The sequence below is a fragment of the Scyliorhinus torazame genome, chromosome 12 (assembly GCF_047496885.1).
Source record: "Scyliorhinus torazame isolate Kashiwa2021f chromosome 12, sScyTor2.1, whole genome shotgun sequence".
Classification (NCBI taxonomy): domain Eukaryota; kingdom Metazoa; phylum Chordata; class Chondrichthyes; order Carcharhiniformes; family Scyliorhinidae; genus Scyliorhinus; species Scyliorhinus torazame.
Window position 1 is genome coordinate 229,015,925 of NC_092718.1, and position 24,399 is coordinate 229,040,323.

The 24,399-nt window shown below is 48.8% G+C and overlaps 1 protein-coding gene across 9 annotated transcripts in view; it reads right to left on the bottom strand.

The window, feature by feature from the left end:
* LOC140387046 (uncharacterized) overlaps positions 1-24,399 on the bottom strand; it is a 262,462-nt gene that overhangs the window by 182,997 nt on the left and 55,066 nt on the right. For all 9 annotated transcript variants that reach the window (XM_072470055.1, XM_072470052.1, XM_072470056.1 and 6 more), the window contains one exon: positions 6,391-6,519. In XM_072470055.1, coding sequence (XP_072326156.1) covers positions 6,391-6,519 — 129 coding nt within the window. The remainder of the gene's footprint in view (positions 1-6,390; positions 6,520-24,399) is intronic.

Sequence of the window (24,399 nt, forward strand, 5' to 3'; positions counted from 1 at the left end):
GAACTTGGGGCCTTTACTTTATAGTCCCCAGGGGCTTCCCGCCCTTCCCTAAATGTCCGTTGGCCTTCCTTTGTCATGGCTCCTGCTGGCGCCGAGGTGTCTGGCTTGGCTTTGTTTACCTTAACTGTTGCCATTGTGCCTTGGGATCGCACATTACTATGTAGATGGCTGCTGCATTACTATGTAGATGGCTGCTGGTTTCAGTGCTGTCTGGTTCCTTACAGGTTTCAATATACATGATTTCTGTATTTGCTAGTCTTTGCCTGTGTTGGCTGAATTTCCCTTCAGCTTTTGCGGTTCTCCATTTTAAGTCAGAAGTGGCCAACTCAGGTGGCTACAAGATCGAACAGTTTGGATGGGGCAGTTTTTGTACAGTGTGTGCAGGAGGGTTTCCTGACACAAGATGTGGATAGGCCGACAAGAAGGGGGGCCACATTTGATTTGGTACTGGGTAATGAACTGGGCCAAGTGTTAAGATTTGTTTGTGGGAGAACACTTTGGAGATAGTGACCACAATTCGGTGTCTTTCACTATTGCAATGGAGAGGGATAGGGCCATATGGCAGAGCAAGGTTTATAATTGGGGGAGGGGTAATTATGATGCGATTAGGCAAGAATTAGGGAGCATAAGATGGGAACAGAAACTATCAGGGAAAGGCACAAATGAAAAGTGGAGCTTGTTCAAGGAACAAATACTGCTTGTCCTAGATAGGCATGTCCCTATCAGGCAGGGAGGAAATGGCCGTGTGAGGGAACCATGGTTCACAAAAGAGGTTGAATGTCTTGTCAAGAGGAAAAAGGAAGCGTATGTAAGGATGAGAAAACAAGGTTCAGTTGGGTCACTTGAGGGTTACAAGGTAGCAAGGAATGAGCTAAAAAAAAGGGTTTAGGAGAGCTAAGAGGGGACATGAGAAGTCCTTGGCGGGTCGGATCAAGGAAAACCCCAAGGCTTTTTACTCTTATGTGAGAAATAAAAGAATGACCAGGGTGAGGTTAGGGCCGGTCAAGGACAGTAGTGGGAACTTGTGCATGGAGTCAGAAGAAATAGGAGGCGTTGAATGAATACTTTTCTTCAGTGTTCACCAAGGAGAGGGGCCATGTTTTTGAGGATGAGAGTGTGGTACTCTGCTGGCAGGCTGGAGGAGGTAGATGTTCTGAGGCCGGATGTATTAGCAATTTTGAAAAACCTTTATGTCGACAAGTCCCCTGGGCCAGATGGGATGTATCCAAGGATTCTTTGGGAGGCAAGGGATGAGATTGCGGAGCCTTTGGCTTTGATCTTTGGGTCCTCACTAACCACGGGGATAGTGCCAGAGGACTGGAGAGTGGCGAATGTTGTTCCTCTGTTCAAGAAAGGGAATAGGAATGACCCTGGTAATTATAGGCCGGTTAGTCTTACTTCGGTGGTTGGTAAGTTAATGGAAAAGGTCCTGAAGGATAGGATTTATGACCATTTGGAAAGATGCAGCTTAATCCGGGATAGTCAACACGGATTTGTGAAGGGTAAGTCTTGCGTCACAAATTTGATTGAATTCTTTGAGGAGGTAACTTAGTGTGTAGATGAAGGTAGAGCAGTTGATGTCGTATACATGGATTTTAGTAAGGCGTTTGATAAGGTTCCCCATGGTCGGCTTGTGAAGAAAGTAAGGAGGTATAGGATAGAGGGAAATTTGGCCAATTTGATAAGTAACTTGCTATCACATAGAAGACAGAGGGTGGTGGTGGATGGAAATTTTTCAGCCTGGATCCCAGTTACCAGCGGCGTACCACAGGGATCAGTGCTGGGTCCTCTGCTATTTGTGATTTTTATCGATGACTTGGAGGAGGGGGTTGAAGGGTGGGTCAGTAAATTTGCTGATGACACCAAGATTGGTGGAGTAGTGGATGAGGTGGAGGGCTGTTGTAAGCTGCAAAGGGACATTGATAGGATGCAGGGCTGGGCCGAAAAATGGCAGATGAGTTTAATCCTGACAAGTGCGAGGTGATTCATTTTGGTAGACAAAATTTGAATGCGGATTACAGGGTCAACGGCAGGGTTCTGAGGAATGTGGAGGAACAGAGAGTTCATGTCCACAGATCTCTGAAGGTTGCCACTCAAGTGGATAGAGCCGTGAAGAAGGCCGAAAGTGTGTTAGCGTTTATTAACGGGGGGATTGAGTTTAAGAGCCGCGGGGTTATGCTGCAACTGTACAGGACCCTGGTGAGACCACATTTGGAGTATTGTGTGCAGTTCTGGTCACCTCACTATAGGAAGGATGTGGAAGCATTGGAAAGGGTGCAAAGGAGATTTAACAGGATGCTGCCTGGTTTGCAGGATAGGTCTTATGAGGAAAGGTTGAGGGAGCTAGGGCTTTTCTCTTTGGAGCGGAGGAGGATGAGAGGCGACTTAATAGAGGTTTATAAGATGATGAGGGGAATTGATAGAGTGGGTGTTCAGAGACTATTTCCTCGGGTCGATGTAGGTGTTACAAGGGGGCATAACTATAAGGTTCAGGTGGGAGATATAGGAGGGATGTCCGTGGTAGGTTCTTTACTCAGAGAGTGGTTAGGGTGTGGAATGGACTGCCTGCTGTGATAGTGGAGTTGGACACTTTAGGAACTTTCAAGTGGTTATTGGATAGGCACATGGAGCACACCAGAATGACAGGGAGTGGGATAGCTTGATCTTGGTTTCGGACAATGCTCGGCACAACATTGAGGGCCAAAGGGCCTGTTCTGTGCTGCTGGCAGCGCGCTTGCACCCATCCTCTGAACGGGGTCTGTATTGAGGGCTTTTGATCTTGGACCACTGTGCCCAGGGGATGTGGAGGGTGGGGGTAGCAGAGGGCAAGAGGGGTGTGGGCAATCCCGCTGTGAAGATTAACGTGCCAGGCTTTACATATATGAGGTGTGACGCGTTTTAAAAGTGAACATTTCACTGTGAAGATTTCTATTCCCCCCAGTCGGCAGTTAGGAACGCAAATGCAATGTTAGCATTCATGTCAAGAGGGCTAGAATACAAGAGCAGTGATGTATTTCTGAGGCTGTATAAGGCTCTGGTCAGACCCCATTTGGATTATTGTGAGCAGTTTTGGGCCCCGTATCTAAGGAAGGATGTGGTGGCCTTGGAAAGGGTCCAGAGGAGGTTCACAAGAATGATCCCTGGAATGAAGAGCTTGTCGTATGAGGAACGGTTGAGGACTCTTGGTCTGTACTCGTTGGAATTTAGAAGGATGAAGGGGAATCTTATTGAAACTTACAGGATACTGCGAGGCCCGGATAGAACAAACAAAAGAACAAAGAAAAGTACAGCACAGGAACAGGCCCTTCGGCCCTCCAAGCCCGTGCAGACCATGCTGCCCATCTAAACTAAAATCTTCTACACTTTCTGGGTCCGTATCCCTCTATTCCCATCCTAGATAGAGTGGATGTGGAGAGGATGTTTCCACTTGTAGGAGAAACTAGAACCAGAGGACACCATCTCAGACTAAAGGGACGATCCTTTAAAACAGAGATGAGGAGGAATTTCTTCAGCCAGAGGGTGGTGAATCTGTGGAACTCTTTGCCGCAGAAGGCTGTGGAGGCCAAATCATTGAGTGTGTTTAAGACAGAGATAGATAGGTTCTTGATTAATAAGGGGATCAGGGATGACGAGAAGCCGGGAGAATGTAGATGAGAAAAATATCAGCCATGATTGAATGGCGGAGCAGACTCGATGGGCCGAGTGGCCTAATCCTGCTTCTATGTCTTATGGTTTTATGAATCTTCTGTGGGATACTGTGACGTGTATGTGTGACCCCAGGATGCACATCAGAGGTGTCGGCAGCCTGCTGGTTTCATGCCCTGTGGCCTTTGATGCCCTTGGCGGACATCCTCTGGAGGGCCTGGAGCTGGGGGGCCCCGGCCAACTTACTGCTGTCACTGGCATCGCTATGCCAACCTGTTCTGCCCACTGCCCTTGAGATGCGCTGGTGTCAGGTGGGAGGCATTCACAAGAAATGGAGACCGCTGTAGCCTCCTTGATGGCAGGCCCTGGGTTGGCCTCCAGCGCTTCCTCCTCCCTGACAGTGCCCATAAGGACAGCATGGTAGCACACGTGGCTAGCACTGTGGCTTCACAGCGCCAGGGTCACAGGTTCGTTTCCCCGCTGGGTCACTGTCTGTGCGGAGTCTGCACGTTCTCCCCGTGTCTGCTTGGGTTTCCTCCGGGTGCTCTGGTTTCCTCCCACAGTCGAAAGACGTGCAAGTTAGGTAGATTGGCCATGCTAAATTGCCCTTAGTGTCTAAAAAAAAAGGTTAGGAGGGGTTACTGGGTTATGGGGATAGGGTGGAAGTGAGGGCTTAAGTGGGTCAGTGCAGACTCGATAGGCCGAATGGCCTCCTTCTGCACTGTATGTTCCATGTATCTATATATAAGGCCCTGGGGGACTTCATGGGTTGGAGGGGCAGCTGGAGTGAGCTTCAGAGGTCTCTGGGTCATAAGTCGCTGCCAGTCCTGGGGGCTCCCCATTCTCTGCACCATGGTGTCCTAAGCCTTTTCCCTATTTAGAAAATAGTCTGTGCCTCCATTCTTCCTTCCAAAGTGCATACCCTCACACTTTTCTACATTGTATTCCATCTGCCACTTCATTGCCCACTCTCCTAGCTTGTCCAAGTCCTTCTGCAGCCCCCTGCTTCCTCAATATTACCTGTCCCTCTACAGATCTTTGTATCATCTGTAAACTCAGCAACAGTGCCTTCAGTTCCTTCTTCCAATCATTAATGTATATTGTGAAAAGTTGTGGTCCCAAAACTGACCCCTGAGGCACACCACTAGTCACCGGCTGCCATCCTGAAAAATACCTCTTTATCCCCACTCTTCTGCCAGTCTCCTCTATCCATGATTGTGGTAACTTGACCACAAAAAGATAGTCAAAACACGTGAAAGTTATTTTTCTTTAATGTATAAAAATAACAAAGTTTAAAATACAGTAGAGACTCAAAAACGGGAGCAGCTAGTTAAAAATCAAAATAACAGTAATGGAAAAGAATCAGAACTGACGACAATTTAAATACTGTTAAAGTACTGTTACAGTTAAAGGGTGTTGCTAACTTTCTCCTTGGTTCAATTGCTCTGTTTTATTACCTTTGCTCTCGAGTCGCCAGGTATCTTTATGATACCGCCACGAGGTTCAAGACCGAGTAATGATCAATAACCCAATACACCGATTAGTAAGATTCAAATCAAAGCACATTTATTATACACAGTAATCGCTACTCATGCACAAATTCTACGTCTAAGCTACTTCTACAACTAACAGGCCTTTACCTAACTTCGGACTGGCCCACCAGGTCAGGGGAACAAATGGCCTTTCGTTCCAGTTCTGAGTCTGCGGGATTCGAAGTTGCTACGGATTGGTAGCTAGGAGCGCCTATCTCGTAGCGAGCGTTGAATTAAGACTTATTTTGTTCGGTGGTCACTGCACCGGTCACGGTCAATGTTGGTTTGTGTTGCTGGGTGACCCGGGCAGGACGCAGAGGTGAAGAGAGAGCGATTTGAACTTGGGGCTTAACTCTTATAGTCCCCAGGGGCTTCCCGTCTTTCGGGGCAGACCCTGTACCTGGTCCCAAGTGATTGGACTTTGTCCCAATCACTTGGTTCGATTTCTCCAATACTGGAGCGGTTCCCTGATCGATGGGCGGTCTTGAGGTGCTTGTTCACCTCCTTTGTGTTGGCTCCTGCTGGCGCCGCGGAGTCTGGCTTTGCTTTGTGTGTCCAAAATGTTACTTATTGTTCCCGGGGATTGCTCATCAGTATGCAGATGGCTGCTACATTGTTACGCTGATGGTCGCTGGCATCGATGTTGTCTGGCCTTTGCAGAGGTAAATACACAGCAAACCTGCACCTGCTGGTTTCTGTCTATGCTGGCTGACTTTCCCATCAGCCTTTGCCGTTCGCCATTTTAAATCGGGAGTTGGCCAATTTAGGTGGCTACAAGGGCCGGTGCAGACTCGATGGGCCGAATGGCCTCCTTCTGCACTGTAAATTCTATGAAATACAAATTTACACAGGTAACAACAACTACTGACATCACAGCACTTACTGATGACATCAGCAATGGATTTAAATAAGAAGATGAATAATCACAACACTCGAGAACAGTGACAAACAAGAATTTCAGATGTAGGTTTGTAGAAATTCAATAAGGTGGGGGGAAAAGAGAAAGTCAGTTGGTTAGAATCGGTGCAAGCTGAAATGATGGTTCCTATTTGCAAATCTCAAGATAGCAGAAACTGGCAGAAAGAAAGATCCTCAAACATAAAGATAAAGAGTTATATTTCACTGGGTATTAACAGTAAACCATTTCTGAAGCAGGAGATTTTGATTTGTAATTGCTGCAATTAAAATTGCCATCAGGCTCTGAGTTACTTACATTTTGAGTCCCTCAGAGTTTTGAAGGTTGGCTGTGAAGCCAGCAGAGATTCACATTTCAGAAAGATCTCCATGTTATTGCTGGACTGGGGAAGGCTTTGAGAGAGGCTGGAAAGATATTCCAACCGTGCTACAGAGATAGACAATAGACAATGTTAAGCACAATAAAAATGTATACTCTCAAATATTCTATCCAAAATTATGACTGAATCTGACCATGTACATAGCCTTCACGATAAACACCCACAAGATAAATTCACACAGCAATTTATCAAGATATCAGAATAAAAGCAAATTACTGCGGATGCTGGAATCTGAAACTAAAAGAGAAAATGCTGGACAAATTTCAGCAGGTCTGGCAGCATCTGTAGGGAGAGAAAAGAGCCAACGTTTCGAGTCCAGATGACCCTTTGTCAAAGCTTTGCTGCTTCACAACTCCAGGGTCCCAGGTTCAATTCCTGGCTTGGGTCATTGTCTGTGTGGAGTCTACACGTTCTCCCCGTGTCTGCGTGGGTTTCCTCCGGGTGCTCCGGTTTCCTCCCACAAGTCCCGAAAGACGTGCTGTTAGGTGAATTGGACATTCTGAATTCTCCCTCTGTGTACCCGAACAGGCGCCAGAATGTGGCGACATTGCTGTGTAAGCCTATTTGTGACAATAAAGACGATTAATATTATTACGTTCTTGACCCTGGAGAAAAACACAACAGGCGGGATTCTCCATTGGCTCCTCCGCTTCACCGGCAGCGCACTCACGCCACGGATTTCCTGATGGCATGGGAGCGACCACAATGGGAAACCCCATTGGCTGGTTGCAGGGACGGAGGATCATGCTGGCAACGGGGTGTGCCATGCCAGAAAACCGGTCTGGCGGGGCGGAGATTCCCGTCCTACATTTTGCCTTGTCTCTCATCGTATGAACTGATGTTGCTGCTTTTTCCTCGCCAATTTATTTTTTCTTGGGTGGTTTTAGCATATTGAATGTTGTGCATAGTTGGCATTCAACCAACATTGTTTGCACTGAGTGCTGAATTTGGGTGCATTTGAGTGCAATAGTGAGAGTTTGGTGACTGAGGGATAATAAGGGTTCATTTTTATCTAAAGTCTAGTCTTTCTTTTATTTAGTTAATTAACTGAAAAGTTGCTGTTTGGTTTAGAAGAAGGTGAATTTTCAATCAGCTTTAAACAAAGATTCTACATGTAGCTACTTGCAGCTGGAGCTTGTTAATTAGTTAATTGGATTAGGCCAGCTTTCAGAGGCTAGATTCACAGTATAAAAGTGAGCCAGCTGCAGTGCAGACTTTGTTTGCACTGAGTGCTGAATTTGGGTGCTGTTGAGTGCTATAGTGAGAGTTTGGCGACTGAGGGAGTGCTGAATTTGGGTGCATTTGAGTGCCATAGTGAGAGTTTGGCGACTGTGGGAGTGCTGCATTTGGGTGCTATAGTGAGAGTTTGGTGACTGAGGGAGTTAGGTGAGGAGGGAGTAAGGTGTTCCTTTCATTTCATTTCCTACATTTCCTCAAAGAGTGTGAAGGGAGCCGGGGGTTTACAGAGAGTGCAGCTGACGGGGAGCAGAGTCGGAGGGCGGAGTTCCAGTTGATCCACAGTGCAGCTATATTCTGTAAGGTAAGAGGGGATGGAGGCTAGGGTAGTTGCATGCTCCTCCTGGAGGGTGTGGGTGGTGAGGGATACCACCGGTGTCCCCGATGACTATACCTGCAGGAAGTGCACCCAACTCCAGCTCCTCAGACACCGTGTTAGGGAACTGGAGCTGGAGCTGGATGAACTTTGGAAGGCAGAGGGGGTAATAGACAAGAGTTACAGGGAGGTAACCGCACCCAAGGTACAGGACAAGAGTAGCTGGGTTACAGTCAGGGGAAAGAAAACGAACGGGCAGACAGTGCAGGGATCCTTCGTGGCCGTTCCCCTTCAAAACAAGTATACCATTTTGGATGCTGTTGGGGGGGGATGACCTACCGGGGGAAGGGCCTAGCGGCCAGGTCTCTGACACTGAGTCTGGCTCTGGGGCTCAGAAGGGAAGGGGGGAGAATAGAAAAGCAATAGTGACAGGAGACTCAATGGTTAGGGGAATAGATAGGAGATTCTGTGGTCGCGAGCGAGACTCCCGGAAGGTATGTTGCCTCCCGGGTGCCAGGGCCAGGGATGTCTTGGATCATGTCTTCAGGATCCTTAAGGGGGAGGGTGAGCAGCCAGAAGTCGTGGTGCACATTGGTACCAACGACGTAGGTAGGAAAAGGGGTGTGGATGTAACAAACGAGTTTAGGGAGTTAGGCTGGAAATTAAAAGCCAGGACAGACAGAGTTGTCATCTCTGGTTTGTTGCCGGTGCCACGTGATAGCGAGGCTAGGAATAGGGAGAGAGTGCAGCTGAACACGTGGCTGCAGGAATGGTGTAGGAGGGAGGGCTTCAGGTATTTGGATAATTAGAGCGCATTCTGGGGAAGGTGGGACCTGTACAAGCAGGACGGGCTGCATCCGAACCAGAGGGGCACCAATATCCTGGGAGGGAGGTTTCCTAATACTCTTCGGGAGGGTTTAAACTAATTTGGCTGGGGAATGGGAACTGGATTTGTAGTCCAGCAACTAAGGTAGTCGATGCTCAGGACGTCAAAGCGTGTAGTGAGGCAGTGGGGAAGGTAACACTGACAAAGGAGAGTACTTGCAGGCACAGAGATGGGTTCAAGTGTGTATACTTCAACGCAAGAAGCATCAGGAAAAGGTGGGTGAACTTTAGGCATGGATTGGTACTTGGGACTACGATGTGGTGGCCATCACGGAAACTTGGATAGAAGAGGGGTAGAAATGATTGTTGGAGGTCCCTGGTTATAGATATTTCAATAAGATTAGGGAGGGTGGTAAAAGTGGTGAGGGGGTTGGCATTGTTAATTAGAGATAGTATAACAGCTGCAGAAAGGCAGTTCGAGGAGGATCTTCCTACTGAGGTAGTATGGGTTGATGTCAGAAATAGGAAAGGAGCAGTCACCTTGTTGGGAGTTTTCTATAGGCCCCCCAATAGCAGCAGAGGTGTGGAGGAACAGATTGGGAAACAGATTTTGGAAAGGTGTAGAAGTCACAGGGTAGTAGTCATGGGTGACTTCAACTTCCCAAAAATTGAGTGGAAACTCTTTAGATCAAATAGTTTTGATGGGGTGGTGTTTGTGCAGTGTGTCCAGGAAGCTTTTCTAACACAGTATGTAGATTGTCCGACCAGAGGGGAGGCCATATTGAATTTGGTACTTGGTAATGAACCAGGGCAAGTGATAGATTTGTTCGTGGGGGAGCATTTTGGAGATGGTGACTACAATTCTGTGACTTTCACTTTAGTAATGGAGAGGGATAGGTGCATGCAACAGGGCAAGGTTTGCAATTGGGGGAAGGGCAAATACGATGTTGTCAGACAAGAGCTGAAGTGCATAAGTTGCGAACATAGGCTGTCAGGGAAGGACACAAATGAAATGTGGAACTTGTTCAAGGAACAGATACTACGTGTCCTTGATATGTATGTCCCTGTCAGGCAGGGAAGAGATGGTCGAGTGAGGGAACCATGGTTGACAAGAGAGGTTGAATATCTTGTTAAGAGGAAGAAGGATACTTATGTAAGGCTGAGGTAACAAGGTTCAGATAGGGCGCTGGAGGGATACAAGATAGCCAGGAGGGAACTGAAGAAAGGGATTAAGAGAGCTAAGAGAGGGCATGAAAAATCTTTGGCGGGTAGGATCAAGGAAAACCTCAAGGCCTTTTACACATATGTGAGAAATATGAGAATGACTAGAGCGAGGGTAGGTCCGATCAAGGACAGTAGCGGGAGATTGTGTATTAAGTTTGAAGAGAAAGGAGAGGTCTTGAACGAGTACTTTTCTTCAGTATTTATAAATGAGAGGGGCCATATTGTTGGAGAGGACAGTGTGAAACAGACTGGTAAGCTCAAGGAGATATTTGTAAGGAAGGAAGATGTGTTGGGCATTTGAAAAACTTGAGGATAGACAAGTCCCTCGGGCCTGACGGGATATATCCAAGGATTCTATGGGAAGCAAGAGATGAAATTGCAGAGTCGTTGGCAATGATCTTTTCGTCCTCACTGTCAACAGGGGTGGTACCAGGGGATTGGAGAGTGGTGAATGTCATGCCCCTGTTCAAAAAAGGGAATAAGGATAACCCTGGGAATTACATGCCAGTTAGTCTTACTTCGGTGGTAGGCAAAGTAATGGAAAGGGTACTGAGGGATAGGATTTCTGAGCATCTGGAAAGACACTGATTGATTAGGGATAGTCAGCACAGATTTGTGAGGGGTAGGTCTTGTCTCACAAGTCTTACTGAATTCTTTGAGGAGGTGACCAAGCACGTGGATGAAGGTAAAGCAGTGGATGTAGTGTACATGGATTTTAGTAAGGCATTTGATCAGGTTTCCCAAGGTAGGCTTATGCAGAAAGTAAGGAGGCATGGGATAGTGGGAAATTTGGCCAGTTGGATAACGAACGGCTAACCGATAGAAGTCAGAGAGTGGTGGTGGATGGCAAATATTCAGCCTGGAGCCCAGTTACCAGTGGCGTACCGCAGGGATCAGTTCTGGGTCCTCTGCTCTTTGTGATTTTCATTAATGACTTGGATGAGGGAGTTTTTTTTTTTTTTTTAAATATTTTATTGAAAATTTTTGGTCAACCAACACAGTACATTGTGCATCCTTTACACAACATTGTAACAATACAGATAATAATGACCTTTTTAAAATTTAAACAAAAACAACAACAAATAAATAAATATTAAATAACAAAAAAAAAATATATATAAAAACTAGCCCTAATTGGCAACTGCCTTGTCTCGGGCCACACCCCCCCCCCCCCCCCCCCCATCCCCTCCCATCCCTCCCCCCCCCCAAGTCCTGGGCCGCTGCTGCTGCCTTCTTTGTTCTCCCCTATCTATCTTTCCGCAAGATATTCGACGAACGGTTGCCACCGCCTAGTAAACCCTTGAGCCGACCCCCTTAGGACGAACTTAATCCGCTCTAACTTTATGAACCCCGCCATATCATTTATCCAGGTCTCCACCCCCGGGGGCTTGGCTTCTTTCCACATTAGCAATATTCTGCGCCGGGCTACTAGGGACGCAAAGGCCAAAACATCGGCCTCTTTCGCCTCCTGCACTCCCGGCTCTTGTGCAACCCCAAATATAGCCAACCCCCAGCTTGGTTCGACCCGGACTCCTACTACTTTCGAAAGCACCTTTGTCACCCCCATCCAAAACCCCTGTAGTGCCGGGCATGACCAAAACATATGGGTATGATTCGCTGGGCTTCTCGAGCACCTCGCACACCTATCCTCCACCCCGAAAAATTTACTGAGCCGTGTTCCAGTCATATGTGCCCTGTGTAATACCTTAAACTGAATCAGGCTTAGCCTGGCGCACGAGGACGACGAGTTTACCCTGTTTAGGGCATCTGCCCACATCCCCTCCTCAATCTCCTCCCCTAGCTCTTCTTCCCATTTCCCTTTTAGTTCGTCCATCATAGTCTCCCCTTCGTCTCTCATTTCCCTATATATATCCGACACCTTACCGTCCCCCACCCATTTCTTTGAGATGACTCTGTCCTGCACCTCTTGTGTCGGGAGCTGCGGGAATTCCCTCACCTGCTGCCTCGCAAAAGCCCTCAATTGCATGTATCTGAATGCATTCCCTTGGGGCAACCCATATTTCTCGGTCAGCGCTCCCAGACTCGCAAACTTCCCATCCACAAATAGATCTTTCAATTGCGTTATACCTGCTCTTTGCCACATTCCATATCCCCCATCCATTCCCCCCGGGGCAAACCTATGGTTGTTTCTTATCGGGGACCCCCCCCAGTGCTCCGGTCTTTCCCCTATGTCGTCTCCACTGTCCCCAAATCTTCAGTGTAGCTACCACCACCGGACTCGTGGTATAGTTCCTTGGTGAGAACGGCAATGGGGCTGTCACCATAGCCTGCAGGCTGGTCCCCCTACAGGACGCCCTCTCTAATCTCTTCCACGCCGCTCCTTCCTCCTCTCCCATCCACTTACTCACCATTGAAATATTAGCGGCCCAATAATACTCACTTAGGCTCGGTAGTGCCAGCCCCCCCCTATCCCTACTACGCTGTAAGAATCCCTTCCTCACTCTCGGAGTCTTCCCGGCCCAAACAAAACCCATGATACTCTTTTCTATCCTTTTGAAAAAAGCCTTCGTGATCACCACCGGGAGACACTGAAACACAAAAAGGAATCTCGGGAGGACCACCATCTTAACTGCCTGCACCCTCCCTGCCATTGACAATGCTACCATATCCCATCTCTTGAAATCTTCCTCCATCTGTTCCACCAACCGCGTCAAATTTAGCCTGTGCAATGTGCCCCAATTCTTAGCTATCTGGATCCCCAGGTAACGAAAGTCTCTTGTTACCTTCCTCAACGGTAGGTCTTCTATTTCTCTACTCTGCTCCCCTGGATGCACCACAAACAGCTCACTCTTTCCCATGTTCAATTTATAACCTGAAAAATCCCCAAACTCCCCAAGTATCCGCATTATTTCTGGCATCCCCTCCGCTGGATCCGCCACATATAGTAGCAGATCATCCGCATATAAAGATACCCGGTGTTCTTCTCCTCCCCTAAGTATTCCCCTCCATCCCTTGGAACCTCTCAGCGCTATCGCCAGGGGCTCAATCGCCAGTGCAAACAGTAATGGGGACAGAGGACATCCCTGCCTAGTCCCTCTATGGAGCCGAAATATGCCGATCCCCGTCCATTCGTGACCACACTCGCCACTGGGGCCCTATACAACAGCTGCACCCATCTAACATACCCCTCTCCGAACCCAAATCTCCTCAACACCTCCCACAGATAATCCCACTCCACTCTATCAAATGCTTTCTCGGCATCCATCGCCACTACTATCTCCGTTTCACCCTCTGGTGGGGCCATCATCATTACCCCTAACAACCTCCGTATGTTCGTGTTCAGCTGTCTCCCCTTCACAAACCCAGTTTGGTCCTCATGAACCACCCCCGGGACACATTCCTCTATTCTCATTGCCATTACCTTGGCCAAGACCTTGGCATCTACATTGAGGAGGGAGATTGGTCTGTAGGACCCGCATTGTAGCGGATCCTTTTCCTTCTTTAAAAGAAGCGATATCGTTGCTTCTGACATAGTCGGGGGCAGTTGTCCCCTTTCCTTTGCCTCGTTGAAGGTCCTCGTCAGTAGCGGGGCGAGCAAGTCCAAATATTTTTTGTAAAATTCAACTGGGAATCCGTCCGGTCCCGGGGCCTTTCCCGTCTGCATGTTCCTAATTCCTTTCACCACTTCTTCTACCGTGATCTGTGCTCCCAATCCCATCCTTTCCTGCTCTTCCACCTTGGGAATTTCCAGCCGATCCAAAAACTCCATCATTCTCTCCCTCCCATCCGGGGGTTGAGCTTCATACAATTTTTTATAAAATGTCTTAAACACTTCATTCACTCTCTCCGCTCCGTCTCTCCATCTTCGTCTCTCACCCCCCCTATTTCCCTCGCTGCTCCCCTTTTCCTCAATTGGTGTGCCAGCAATCTGCTCGCCTTCTCTCCATATTCATACTGTACACCCTGCGCCTTCCTCCATTGTGCCTCTGCAGTGCCTGTGGTCAGCAAGTCAAATTCCACATGCAGCCTTTGCCTTTCCCTATACAGTCCCTCCTCCGGTGCTTCCGCATACTGTCTGTCCACCCTCAAAAGTTCTTGCAACAACCGCTCCCGTTCCTAACTCTCCTGCTTCCCTTTATGTGTCCTTATTGATATCAGCTCCCCCCTAACCACCGCCTTCAACGCCTCCCAGACCACTCCCACCTGAACCTCCCCATTGTCATTAAGTTCCAAGTACTTTTCAATGCATCCCCTCACCCTTAAGCACACCCCCTCATCCGCCATCAGTCCCATATCCATTCTCCAGGGTGGACGCCCTCTTGTTTCCTCCCCTATCTCCAAGTCTACCCAGTGTGGGGCATGATCCGAAATGGTTATAGCCGTATATTCCGTTCCCCTCACCCTCGGGATCAATGCCCTACCCAACACAAAAAAGTCTATGCGTGAATAGACTTTATGGACATAGGAGAAAAACGAGAACTCCTTACTCCTAGGTCTACTGAATCTCCACGGGTCCACCCCTCCCATCTGCTCCATAAAATCCTTAAGCACCTTGGCTGCTGCCGGCCTCCTACCAGTCCTGGACTTCGACCTATCCAGCCTTGGTTCCAACACCGTGTTGAAGTCTCCCCCCATTATCAGCTTTCCGGTCTCTAGGTCTGGGATGCGTCCTAGCATTCGCCTCATAAAATTGGCATCGTCCCAATTCGGGGCATACACGTTTGCCAACACCACCATCTCTCCCTGTAATTTGCCACTCACCATCACGTATCTGCCCCCGTTATCCGCCACTATAGTCTTTGCCTCGAACATTACCCGCTTCCCCACTAATATAGCCACCCCCCCTGTTTTTCGCATCCAGCCCCGAATGGAACACCTGCCCTACCCATCCTTTGCGCAGCCTAACCTGATCTATCAGTTTCAGGTGCGTTTCCTGTAACATGACCACATCTGCTTTAAGTTTCTTAAGGTGTGCGAGTACTCGTGCCCTCTTTATCGGCCCGTTAAGCCCCCTCACGTTCCACGTGATCAGCCGGGTTGGGGGGCTTCCCACCCCCCCCCCCTTGCCGGTTAGCCATCATCTTTTTCCAGCTTCTCGCCCAGTTCCCACGCGGCTGTATTTCTCCCAGACGGTGCCCCCCCGCCCATCCTTTCCCGCACCCACTCCCCCCTTTCCCCAGCAGCAGCAACCCCGTAATTCCCCCCTCCCCCCCCCCGCTAGACCCCCCCGCTAGCGTAATTACTCCCCCCATGTTGCTCCCAGAAGTCAGCAAACTCTGGCTGACCTCGGCTTCCCCCCGTGATCACGGCTCGCCCCGTGCGGCGCCCCCTCCTTCCTGCTTCTCTATTCCCGCCATAATTATCATAGCGCGGGAACCAAGCCCGCGCCTCTCCCTCGGCCCCGCCTCCCATGGCCAACGCCCCATCTCCTCTCCCTCCCCACCTCCCCCCATCACCACCTGTGGGAGAAAGAAAAGTTACCATACCGCAGGATTAATCATACAATCCCTCTTCGCCGCCCCCCCCCCCCCACTCGTCCCACCACTTTGTCCAAACGTTCATTTTCGTAGTCCAATCATTCCAATTTTTCTTCTACAATAAAAGTCCACGCTTCATCCGCCGTCTCAAAGTAGTGGTGCCTCCCTTGATATGTGACCCACAGTCTTGCCGGTTGCAGCATTCCAAACTTTATCTTTTTTTTGTGAAGTACCGCTTTGGCCCGATTAAAGCTCGCCCTCCTTCTCGCCACCTCCGCACTCCAATCTTGATAGACGCGGATCACCGCGTTCTCCCATTTACTACACCGAGTTTTCTTCGCCCATCTAAGGACCATTTCTCTATCCTTAAAACGGAGAAATCTCACCACTATGGCTCTGGGAGTTTCTCCTGCTCTCGGTCCTCGCACCATAACTCGGTATGCTCCCTCCACCTCCAACGGACCCGTCGGGGCCTCCACTCCCATTAACGAGTGCAGCATCGTGCTCACATATGCCCCGACGTCCGCCCCCTCCACACCTTCAGGAAGGCCAAGAATCCTCAAGTTGTTCCTCCTTGCGTTATTTTCCAGTGCCTCCAACCTCTCCACAGATCGTTTCTGGTGTGCCTCCTGTATCTCCGACTTCACCACCAGGCCCTGTATGTCGTTTTCATTCTCTGCTGCTTTCGCCTTCACGACCCGAAGCTCCTGCTCCTGGGTCTTTTGTTCCTCTTTCAGCCCTTCAATCGCCTGTAATATCGGGGCCAACAACTCTTTCTTCATTTCCTTTTTTATCTCCTCCACGCAGCGTTTCAAAAACTCTTGTTGTTCAGGGCCCCATATGAAACTGCCACCTTCCGACGCCATCTTGGTTTCTGCTTGCCTTCCTTGCCGTTGTTCCAAAGGATCCGCTGCAATCCGGCCACTTTCCTCTCCTTTTTCCATCCGTGTCCAGGGGGAACACCCTTCTGGTTTACCGCACGGTGTTTTCAGCCGTTAAAATTGCCGTTGGGGCTCCTATCAAGAGCCCAAAAGTCCGTTTCACAGGGAGCTGCCGAAACGTGCGACTCAGCTGGTCATCGCCGCACCCGGAAGTTTGGATGAGGGAGTTGAAGGGCGGGTCAGTAAATTTGCAGACGATACGAAGATTGGTGGAGTTGTGGATAGTGAGGAGGACTGTTGTCGGCTGCAAAGAGACACAGATAGGATGCAGGGCTGGGCTGAGAAGTGGCAGATGGGAGTTTAACCCTGAAAAGTGTGAGGTTGTCCATTTTGGACGGACAAATATGAATGCAGAATACAGGGTTAATGGTAGGGTTTTTGGCAATGTGGAGGAGCAGAGAGATCTTGGGGTCTATGTTCATAGATCTTTGAAAGTTGCCACTCAAGTGGATAGAGCTGTAAAGAAGGCCTATGGTGTGCCAGCGTTCATTTGCAGAGGGATTGAATTTAAGAGCCGTGAGGTGATGATGCAGCTGTACAAAACCTTGGTAAGGCCACATTTGGAGTACTGTGTGCAGTTCTGGTCACCTCATTTTAGGAAGGATGTGGAAGCTTTGGAAAAGGTGCAAAGGAGATTTACCAGGATGTTGCCTGGAATGGAGAGTAGGTCTTACGAGAAAAGGTTGAGGGTGCTAGACATTTTCTCATTAGAACGGAGAAGGATGAGGAGCGACTTGATAGAGGTTTATAAGATGATCAGGGGAATAGTGGAACAAACCATTACAAGGGGACATAGATTTAAGGTGAATGGTGGAAGATATAGGGGGGATGTCAGAGGTAGGTTCTTTACCCAGAGAGTAGTGGGGGCATGGAATGCACTGCCTGTGGAAGTAGTTGAGTCGGAAACATTAGGGACCTTCAAGCGGCTATTGGATAGGTACATGGATTACGGTAGAATGATGGGGTGTAGATTAATTTGTTCTTAATCTAGGACAAAAGTTCGGCACAACATCGTGGGCCGAAGGGCCTGTTCTGTGCTGTATTTTTCTATGTTCTATGTTCTAACCATGAGCAACGCCGGAGAACATTGGGTAGTTGAGTGCGCCATATTCCTGTACATGAGCAGGAATTGACTCAAGCATTTAGACAATGAACCTTGTTCTCTGGTTAACTTTAATGAATGTTTCATTGCCTGTATAAAACTTTCTGCCAGCCCATTTGAGGTGTGGTGATAAGGGGTGTACCAGGTGTGTTGAATTCAGTTCTCCTTCAAGTAGTTTATGAACTCTTGAGATGCGAACTGCGGTCCATTATCGCCCACCAGCTGTTCAGGCTAACTGAATCTGCTGAAGATTTCACCTAACCTCTCAATATTTTCTCCAATGACGGTGACCTCATGGTGGCAAATTCAGGCCATTTTCAGTGAGCATCAACTAGAATGAGAAACACACGCTCTTAAATCGGTCCAGTGTAATCAACATCTACCCATTGCTGGACTGCTTCTGGCCATTCCCACGTGTTCAACAGGGCTAATGGTGGGAGGTTCTACTTTTGCACAAGAAAAACACATTTACACCTTCTCCTCAATTTTGGATCTAGCCCCAGCCACCAAAATGAGCTCCTGGCTATCTCCTTCATTCTTAATGAAGGGGGCACGGTAGCACAGTGGTTAGCACAGTTGCTTCACAGCTCCAGGGTCCCAGGTTCGATTCCTGTCTTGGGTCACTATCTGTGCGGAGCCTGCACGTTCTCCACGTGTCTGCGTGGGTTTCCTCAAAGAAAAGTACAGCACAGGAACAGGCCCTTCGGCCCTCCAAGCCTGTGCCGACCATGCTGCCCGTCAAAACTAAAATCTTCTACACTTCCTGGGTCCGTATCCCTCCATTCCCATCCTATTCATGTATTTGTCAAGATGCCCCTTAAATGTCACTATCGTCCGGGTGCTCCCGTTTCCTCCCACAGTCCAAAGATGTGCGGGTTAGGTGGATTGGCCATGCTAAATTGCCCTTAGTGTCCAAAAAGGTTAGGTGGGATTACTGGGTCACGGGGATAGAGTGGAGGTGTGGGTTTGGGTGGGGTGATCTTTCCATGGGCCGGTGCAGACTTGATGGGCCGAACGGCCTCCTTCTGCACTGTAAGTTCTATGATCTATGATTACATTCCTGACTTGTGCCTTGCAGATGGTGGACAGGCTTTGTGGTGTCAGGAGGTCAGTTACTTTCCGCAGGATTCCTAGCCTTTGAACTGCATTGGTAGTCACAGTATTTGTATCACTAGTCCAGTTCAGTTTCTAATCAATGGTACCCCCAGGATGTTGATAGTGGGGTATTCAACAAATGTAGTGCCACTAAATGTCAAGGGGCAGTGGTTAAATCCTCTCTTGTTGGAGATGGTCATTGCCCGGCACTTGCATGGTTGGAGTATTACCTGCCACTTCTTAGCCCAAGCCTGGATGTTGTTCAGATCTTGCTGCATTTGGACATGGACTGCTTCATTATCTGAGGAGCTGCGAATAAAACTGAACATTGTGCAGTCATCAGTGAACTTCCCCACTTCTGACTTTATGATGGAAGGGAGGTCACTGATAAAGCAGCTGAAGATGGTTGGGCCTGCAGTGATGTCCTGAAGCTGAGATGATTACTTCTCAATCACCACAACACCACAACCATGGGAAGTCCATGAATACCAGCTGTCCTCTTATCCATTTTGGAATAAACAGTTGCTGCAATTTCCCCATACATTCCTTGAATGTTTGCCATTGCCTATCCCTTTAAGTAACTCTCCCCAATCGAACAAGGCCAACTCACGCCTCATATCTTCATAGTTTCCTTTATTAAAATTCAGCACCCGAGTCTCCGAATCAACTACTTCACTCTCCATCTTGATGAACAATTCTATCATGTTATGGTCGCTCAACCCCAAGGAGTCTCGCACAGCCAGATTGGCAATAATTCCCTTCTCATTACACAGTACCCAGTCTAAGATGGCCTGCTCTCTAATTCGTCCACATATTGGTCAAGAAAACCATCCCATAAACACTCCAGGAATTCATCCTCTATGGCATTGTGGCTAATTTGATTTGCTCAATCGATGTGCACATTAAAATCACCCATGATTACCGATAGGGGCTGTTTAGCACAGGGCTAAATCGCTGGCTTTGAAAGCAAACCAAGGCAGGCCAGCAGCACGGTTCAATTCCCGTAACAGCCTCCCCGAACAGGCGCCGGAATGTGGCGACTAGAGGCTTTTCACAGTCACTTCATTGAAGCCTACTTGTGACAATAAGCGATTTTCATTTCATTTCATTTCATATTCATTAAGGGGAAAGTAGTAGCATGGATAGAGGATTGGTTAATTAATAGAAAGCAAAGAGAGGGGATTAATGGGTGTTTCTCTGGTTGGCAATCAGTAGCTAGTGGTGTCCCTCAGGGATCAGTGTTGGGCCCACAACTGTTCACAATTTACATAGATGATTTGGAGTTGGGGACCAAGGGCAATGTGTCCAAGTTTGCAGACGACACTAAGATAAGTGGTAAAGCAAAAAGTGCAGAGGATACTGGAAGTTTGCAGAGGGATTTGGATAGGCTAAGTGAATGGGCTAGGGTCTGGCAGATGGAATACAATGTTGACAAATGTGAGGTTATCCATTTTGGTAGGAATAACAGCCAAAGGGATTATTATTTAAATGATAAAATATTAAAACATGCTGCTGTGCAGAGAGACCTGGGTATGCTAGTGCATGAGTCGCAGAAAGTTGGTTTCCAGGTGCAACAGGTGATTAAGAAGGCAAATGGAATTTTGTCCTTCATTGCTAGAGGGATGGAGTTTAAGACTGGGGAGGTTATGCTGCAATTGTATAAGGTGTTAGTGAGGCCACACCTGGAGTATTGTGTTCAGTTTTGGTCTCCTTACTTGAGAAAGGACGTACTGGCACTGGAGGGTGTGCAGAGGAGATTCACTAGGTTAATCCCAGAGCTGAAGGGGTTGGATTGCGAGGAGAGGTTGAGTAGACTGCGACTGTACTCGTTGGAATTTAGAAGGATGAGGGGGGATCTTATAGAAACATATGATTATGAAGGGAATAGATAGGATAGATGCGGGCAGGTTGTTTCCACTGGCGGGTGAAAGCAGAACTAGGGGGCATAGCCTCAAAATAAGGGGAAGTAGATTTAGGACTGAGTTTAGGAGGAACTTCTTCACCCAAAGGGTTGTGAATCTATGGAATTCCTTGCCCAGTGAAGCAGTAGAGGCTCCTTCATTAAATGTTTTTAAGATAAAGATAGATAGTTTTTTGAAGAATAAAGGGATTAAGGGTTATGGTGTTCGGGCCGGAAAGTGTAGCTGAGTCCACAAAAGATCAGCCATGATCTCATTGAATGGTGGAGCAGGCTCGAGGGGCCAGATGGCCTACTCCTGCTCCTAGTTCTTATGTTCTTATTCCCTTATTATATGCCTTATTGTGTTTAATGCCATTCCCAACATCACTACTGCAGTTTAGGGGTCTGTATATGACACCCACTCATGTTTTTTGCCCCTTGGTATTTCTCAGCTCGACCCATACAGACTGCACATTGTCAGAGCTAATATCCTTTCTCACTATTGTGTTAATTTCCTCATTAACCAGCAGTGCCACGCCACCTTTTCTTTTATGCCTGTCCTTCCTAAACACTGAATACCCTGGGACATTCAGTTCCCATCCCTGGTCACCCTGCAGCCATGTCTCTGTAATCCCAATTATATCGTACCCATTTATATCTATTTGCGCGATTAATTCATCCACTTTATTGCAAATACCCTGTGCATTAATGCACAGAGCCTTTAAGTTTGTCTTTTTCACATTGTTTGTCTTGCTCTCAATATTTTTCTCTTTTGCCCTGTTTGAATTTTGCTCTTGGTTTCTCCACCTATCACTTTACTCCCTTTTCTACCTTTTGTTTTTGTCCTTGCTCCCTCTTTCTCTGACTCCTTACATAGGTTCCCATCCCCCTGGCATATTAGTTTAAACCCTCCAATTTGCTCGAGCAAATAGCCACCCGAGGACATCAGTCCCAGTCCTGCCCAAGTGTAATCTGTCCAGTTTGTACAGGTCCCACCTCCCCAGAAACGGTCCCAATGCCCCAGGAATCTGAAACCCTCCCCCTGACACTATCTCTTCAGCCGCGTATTCATCCTATATATCCTGTCATTTCTACTCTGACTAGCACATGGCACCAATTGTAATCCTGAAATCACTACCTTTGAGGCCCAATTTCTTAACTTCCTTCCCAGCTCCCTGTTTATCGGCCAGCTTTGCTCATTCTTAGGGCTGCTGAATTATTGCAGTAGATTTATTCCACAGCTGGAAACCCTTCATAAGTCCTTGCATGAGCTTGTGTCAGACCAAAGCCTGGAAATGGACAGAAGCCTATGGTGTAGCTGTACAAGAAGGCTAAAGCAGCATTGACAAATTCCGAGGCACAGATACGTTTTGAACCCTCCTTCCCTCTACAACTTGTATGTGATGCATCGTCTTATGGAGTTGGAGCCATTGTCTCACACATAATGTCATCTGGTGTGGGAAGACACAGAGCGTTCGCTTCATGACTTTAAATAAAGCAGAGAACCAATATGTTCAAATTGAATGTGAAGCACTGGGTATCATTTTCAGAATCCAGAAATTTTAACAGTATCTGTTTGGATGGAAATTCATGCTCCTGTAAGGAACCTCAGGCGGGATTCTCTAGTCCCGAGGCAGAGTGTCCACGCTGTCGTAAATGGCGTCGCGTTTTAAGACAGCATGAACGGGCCGACCCCACGACTAATTCTGGCCCCTGCACGGCACAGGAGCGGTTCACGCCGCCCCCGACGCAACATGGCACAGGACTACAGGGGCCGGCGCGTAGGAAAGGAGGCCCCCAGCCATAGAGGCTGGCCCGCCGATCGGTGGGCCCTGATCGCGGGCCAGGCCACATCGGATCCCCCCTCCACAGGCCGCCCTCCGACCCTTCCACACTGAGGTCCCGCCGGCTGAGAGCAGGTGTGGACGGCGCCGGCGGGACTTGCCGTTTTCACAACGGCCGCTCGGCCCATCCCAGGCCGAGAATCGGTGGGCCGGCCGCGTAGAGTGGCCCGCGACCGGCGCCGTGTCAACCACGCTGGCGCCAATGGTGCCGATTCTCTGCTCTGCGGAGAATCGCTTGCCGGTGTCGGGGCTGCTTTGCGCCGGTCGCGGGGATTCTCCGACCCGGCCCCGGGCTGACAGAATCCCGCCCCTCATGTTTAAACTCTGCTTTCCCTGTTTAAATCTGGCTTTCCTGTGTAATTCCCTTTATGTTCTGTCATGTTGGATTCCACAATTCTGTAGACTTTGGTTTTAAACTGAAATACCTCTGGTAAAAGTTGCTATTTGAACTGGGCCGAGGACTCCCCTCGGTGCAGTGTGCTATGTGGCATGTCCAGTGATGTCACAATGTCAAGGACTTGGCTAGCAGCCAATTGACTCCTCTGGAATCCAGGGGCTTGCTGGTTTCTATTCTGATTGATTGAAAGAGTTCCAGATTATTCTGAAAAAGGCATACTCAATGGGCTGTATTCTCCGATTTCGAGGCTATGTCCCCATGCCGGCCTGGGAACGGTGGCGTTTCACGACAGAGAAAATGGTGTAAAACGGCTACTGATCCTCCATTTGACTGGGGGCTAGCATCAAGTCAGCGTAGAGCACCCGGCTTGAGCCGCCAATACGGCCCGGAGAATTGCTGGGTGCGTGGCCGTGCATGCGCACGGTGGCGGCCTGCAGCGGCTGTGCGTGCAACATGGCGCCGGCCACTCGCGGATCCGGCCTGCGAAATAGTGCCCCCCCTTTGGCTGACTCGTGTGCCCCAGACCATCCCCCAACAGTGCCCTGAGCCCCTGCCAAAGTCCCCCCTGCCCGCGGATCAGCCCTCCCCCGACTGCGGCAGCGCTGGACTGAGCCGCAGCCGCCACGCCGAGTTCCCGACGAATGAGACTACACGCGACCGATGCTGTCGGGAACTCGGCCGGTCGGGGGCGAAACATCAGGCGGTGGCTCAGACAATGTCCTGAGGCCGTCGATACGGCGCGCGGCGTACTCTCTGAGTATGCCACTTTAGAGGGTGCGGAGCATCGCGAAAGCGGCTTCGCCCCCGATTCGGTTGTGAACGGGGATTCTCCGGCCGATCGCTGAATGTGATTTAGGCGACCGGAGAATCCCGCCCCATGTTTGAGTTCAGTTTTGCTTAAACCCAGTAGAGAGGAGGTTTGGACTCTCTCTGTCTGCTAAGGCTGGCATTTAATTTCTGATTAAAAGACTGCAGGCAGTCTCCGTAGCCATGTCTGTGAAAGCCTCACATCTGTTTGAAAGACTGAGGAAGGAGTGCTGATAGCTCTCTCTTGCAACCTCTGAAGGTCTGGAAAAAAACGCCTTTTCCTCTCTCTCTCTCTACTCTGCAGCCAGTAGACCTGCGCAAAGGCCAGACAAGTGTTCGAGAGGTGGAGTGGACAGAAAACTTTATTTAAACGTTCTTGGGGGGGTGGGGGGGAAATGGGGGTGGCCAATGGGCGAAGGGGTATGATCAGGGGATATGGGTGGTGTGGGGGGGGGCGTTGATGGACAAAACCTCCAACAGGAGTGAGCCAGTTAGATCGGAAAATGATTGTTGCCTGATTTCAGCCTCTCCCGAGAGCTAACTGGCTCGCACAATACGTGCCGAGGGAAACGCCACAGTTAGATCATGCCCCATATCTAATGTTCGACATTTTGAGTTTTTCACCAGCTGATTAAGTATGGTCAGTTCTTTGCCTTTTGTGAACACAAAAGGATGTGCTGTTTGATGCAACCTGCCAGTCGTTACAGCCTACCTACCTGGAATTGGACGGGCACATAAATTGATGTACCAGATTACTCATTTGTGTGGTAGGCAGAACTCTTTTTGGCTTGATGACAATAGC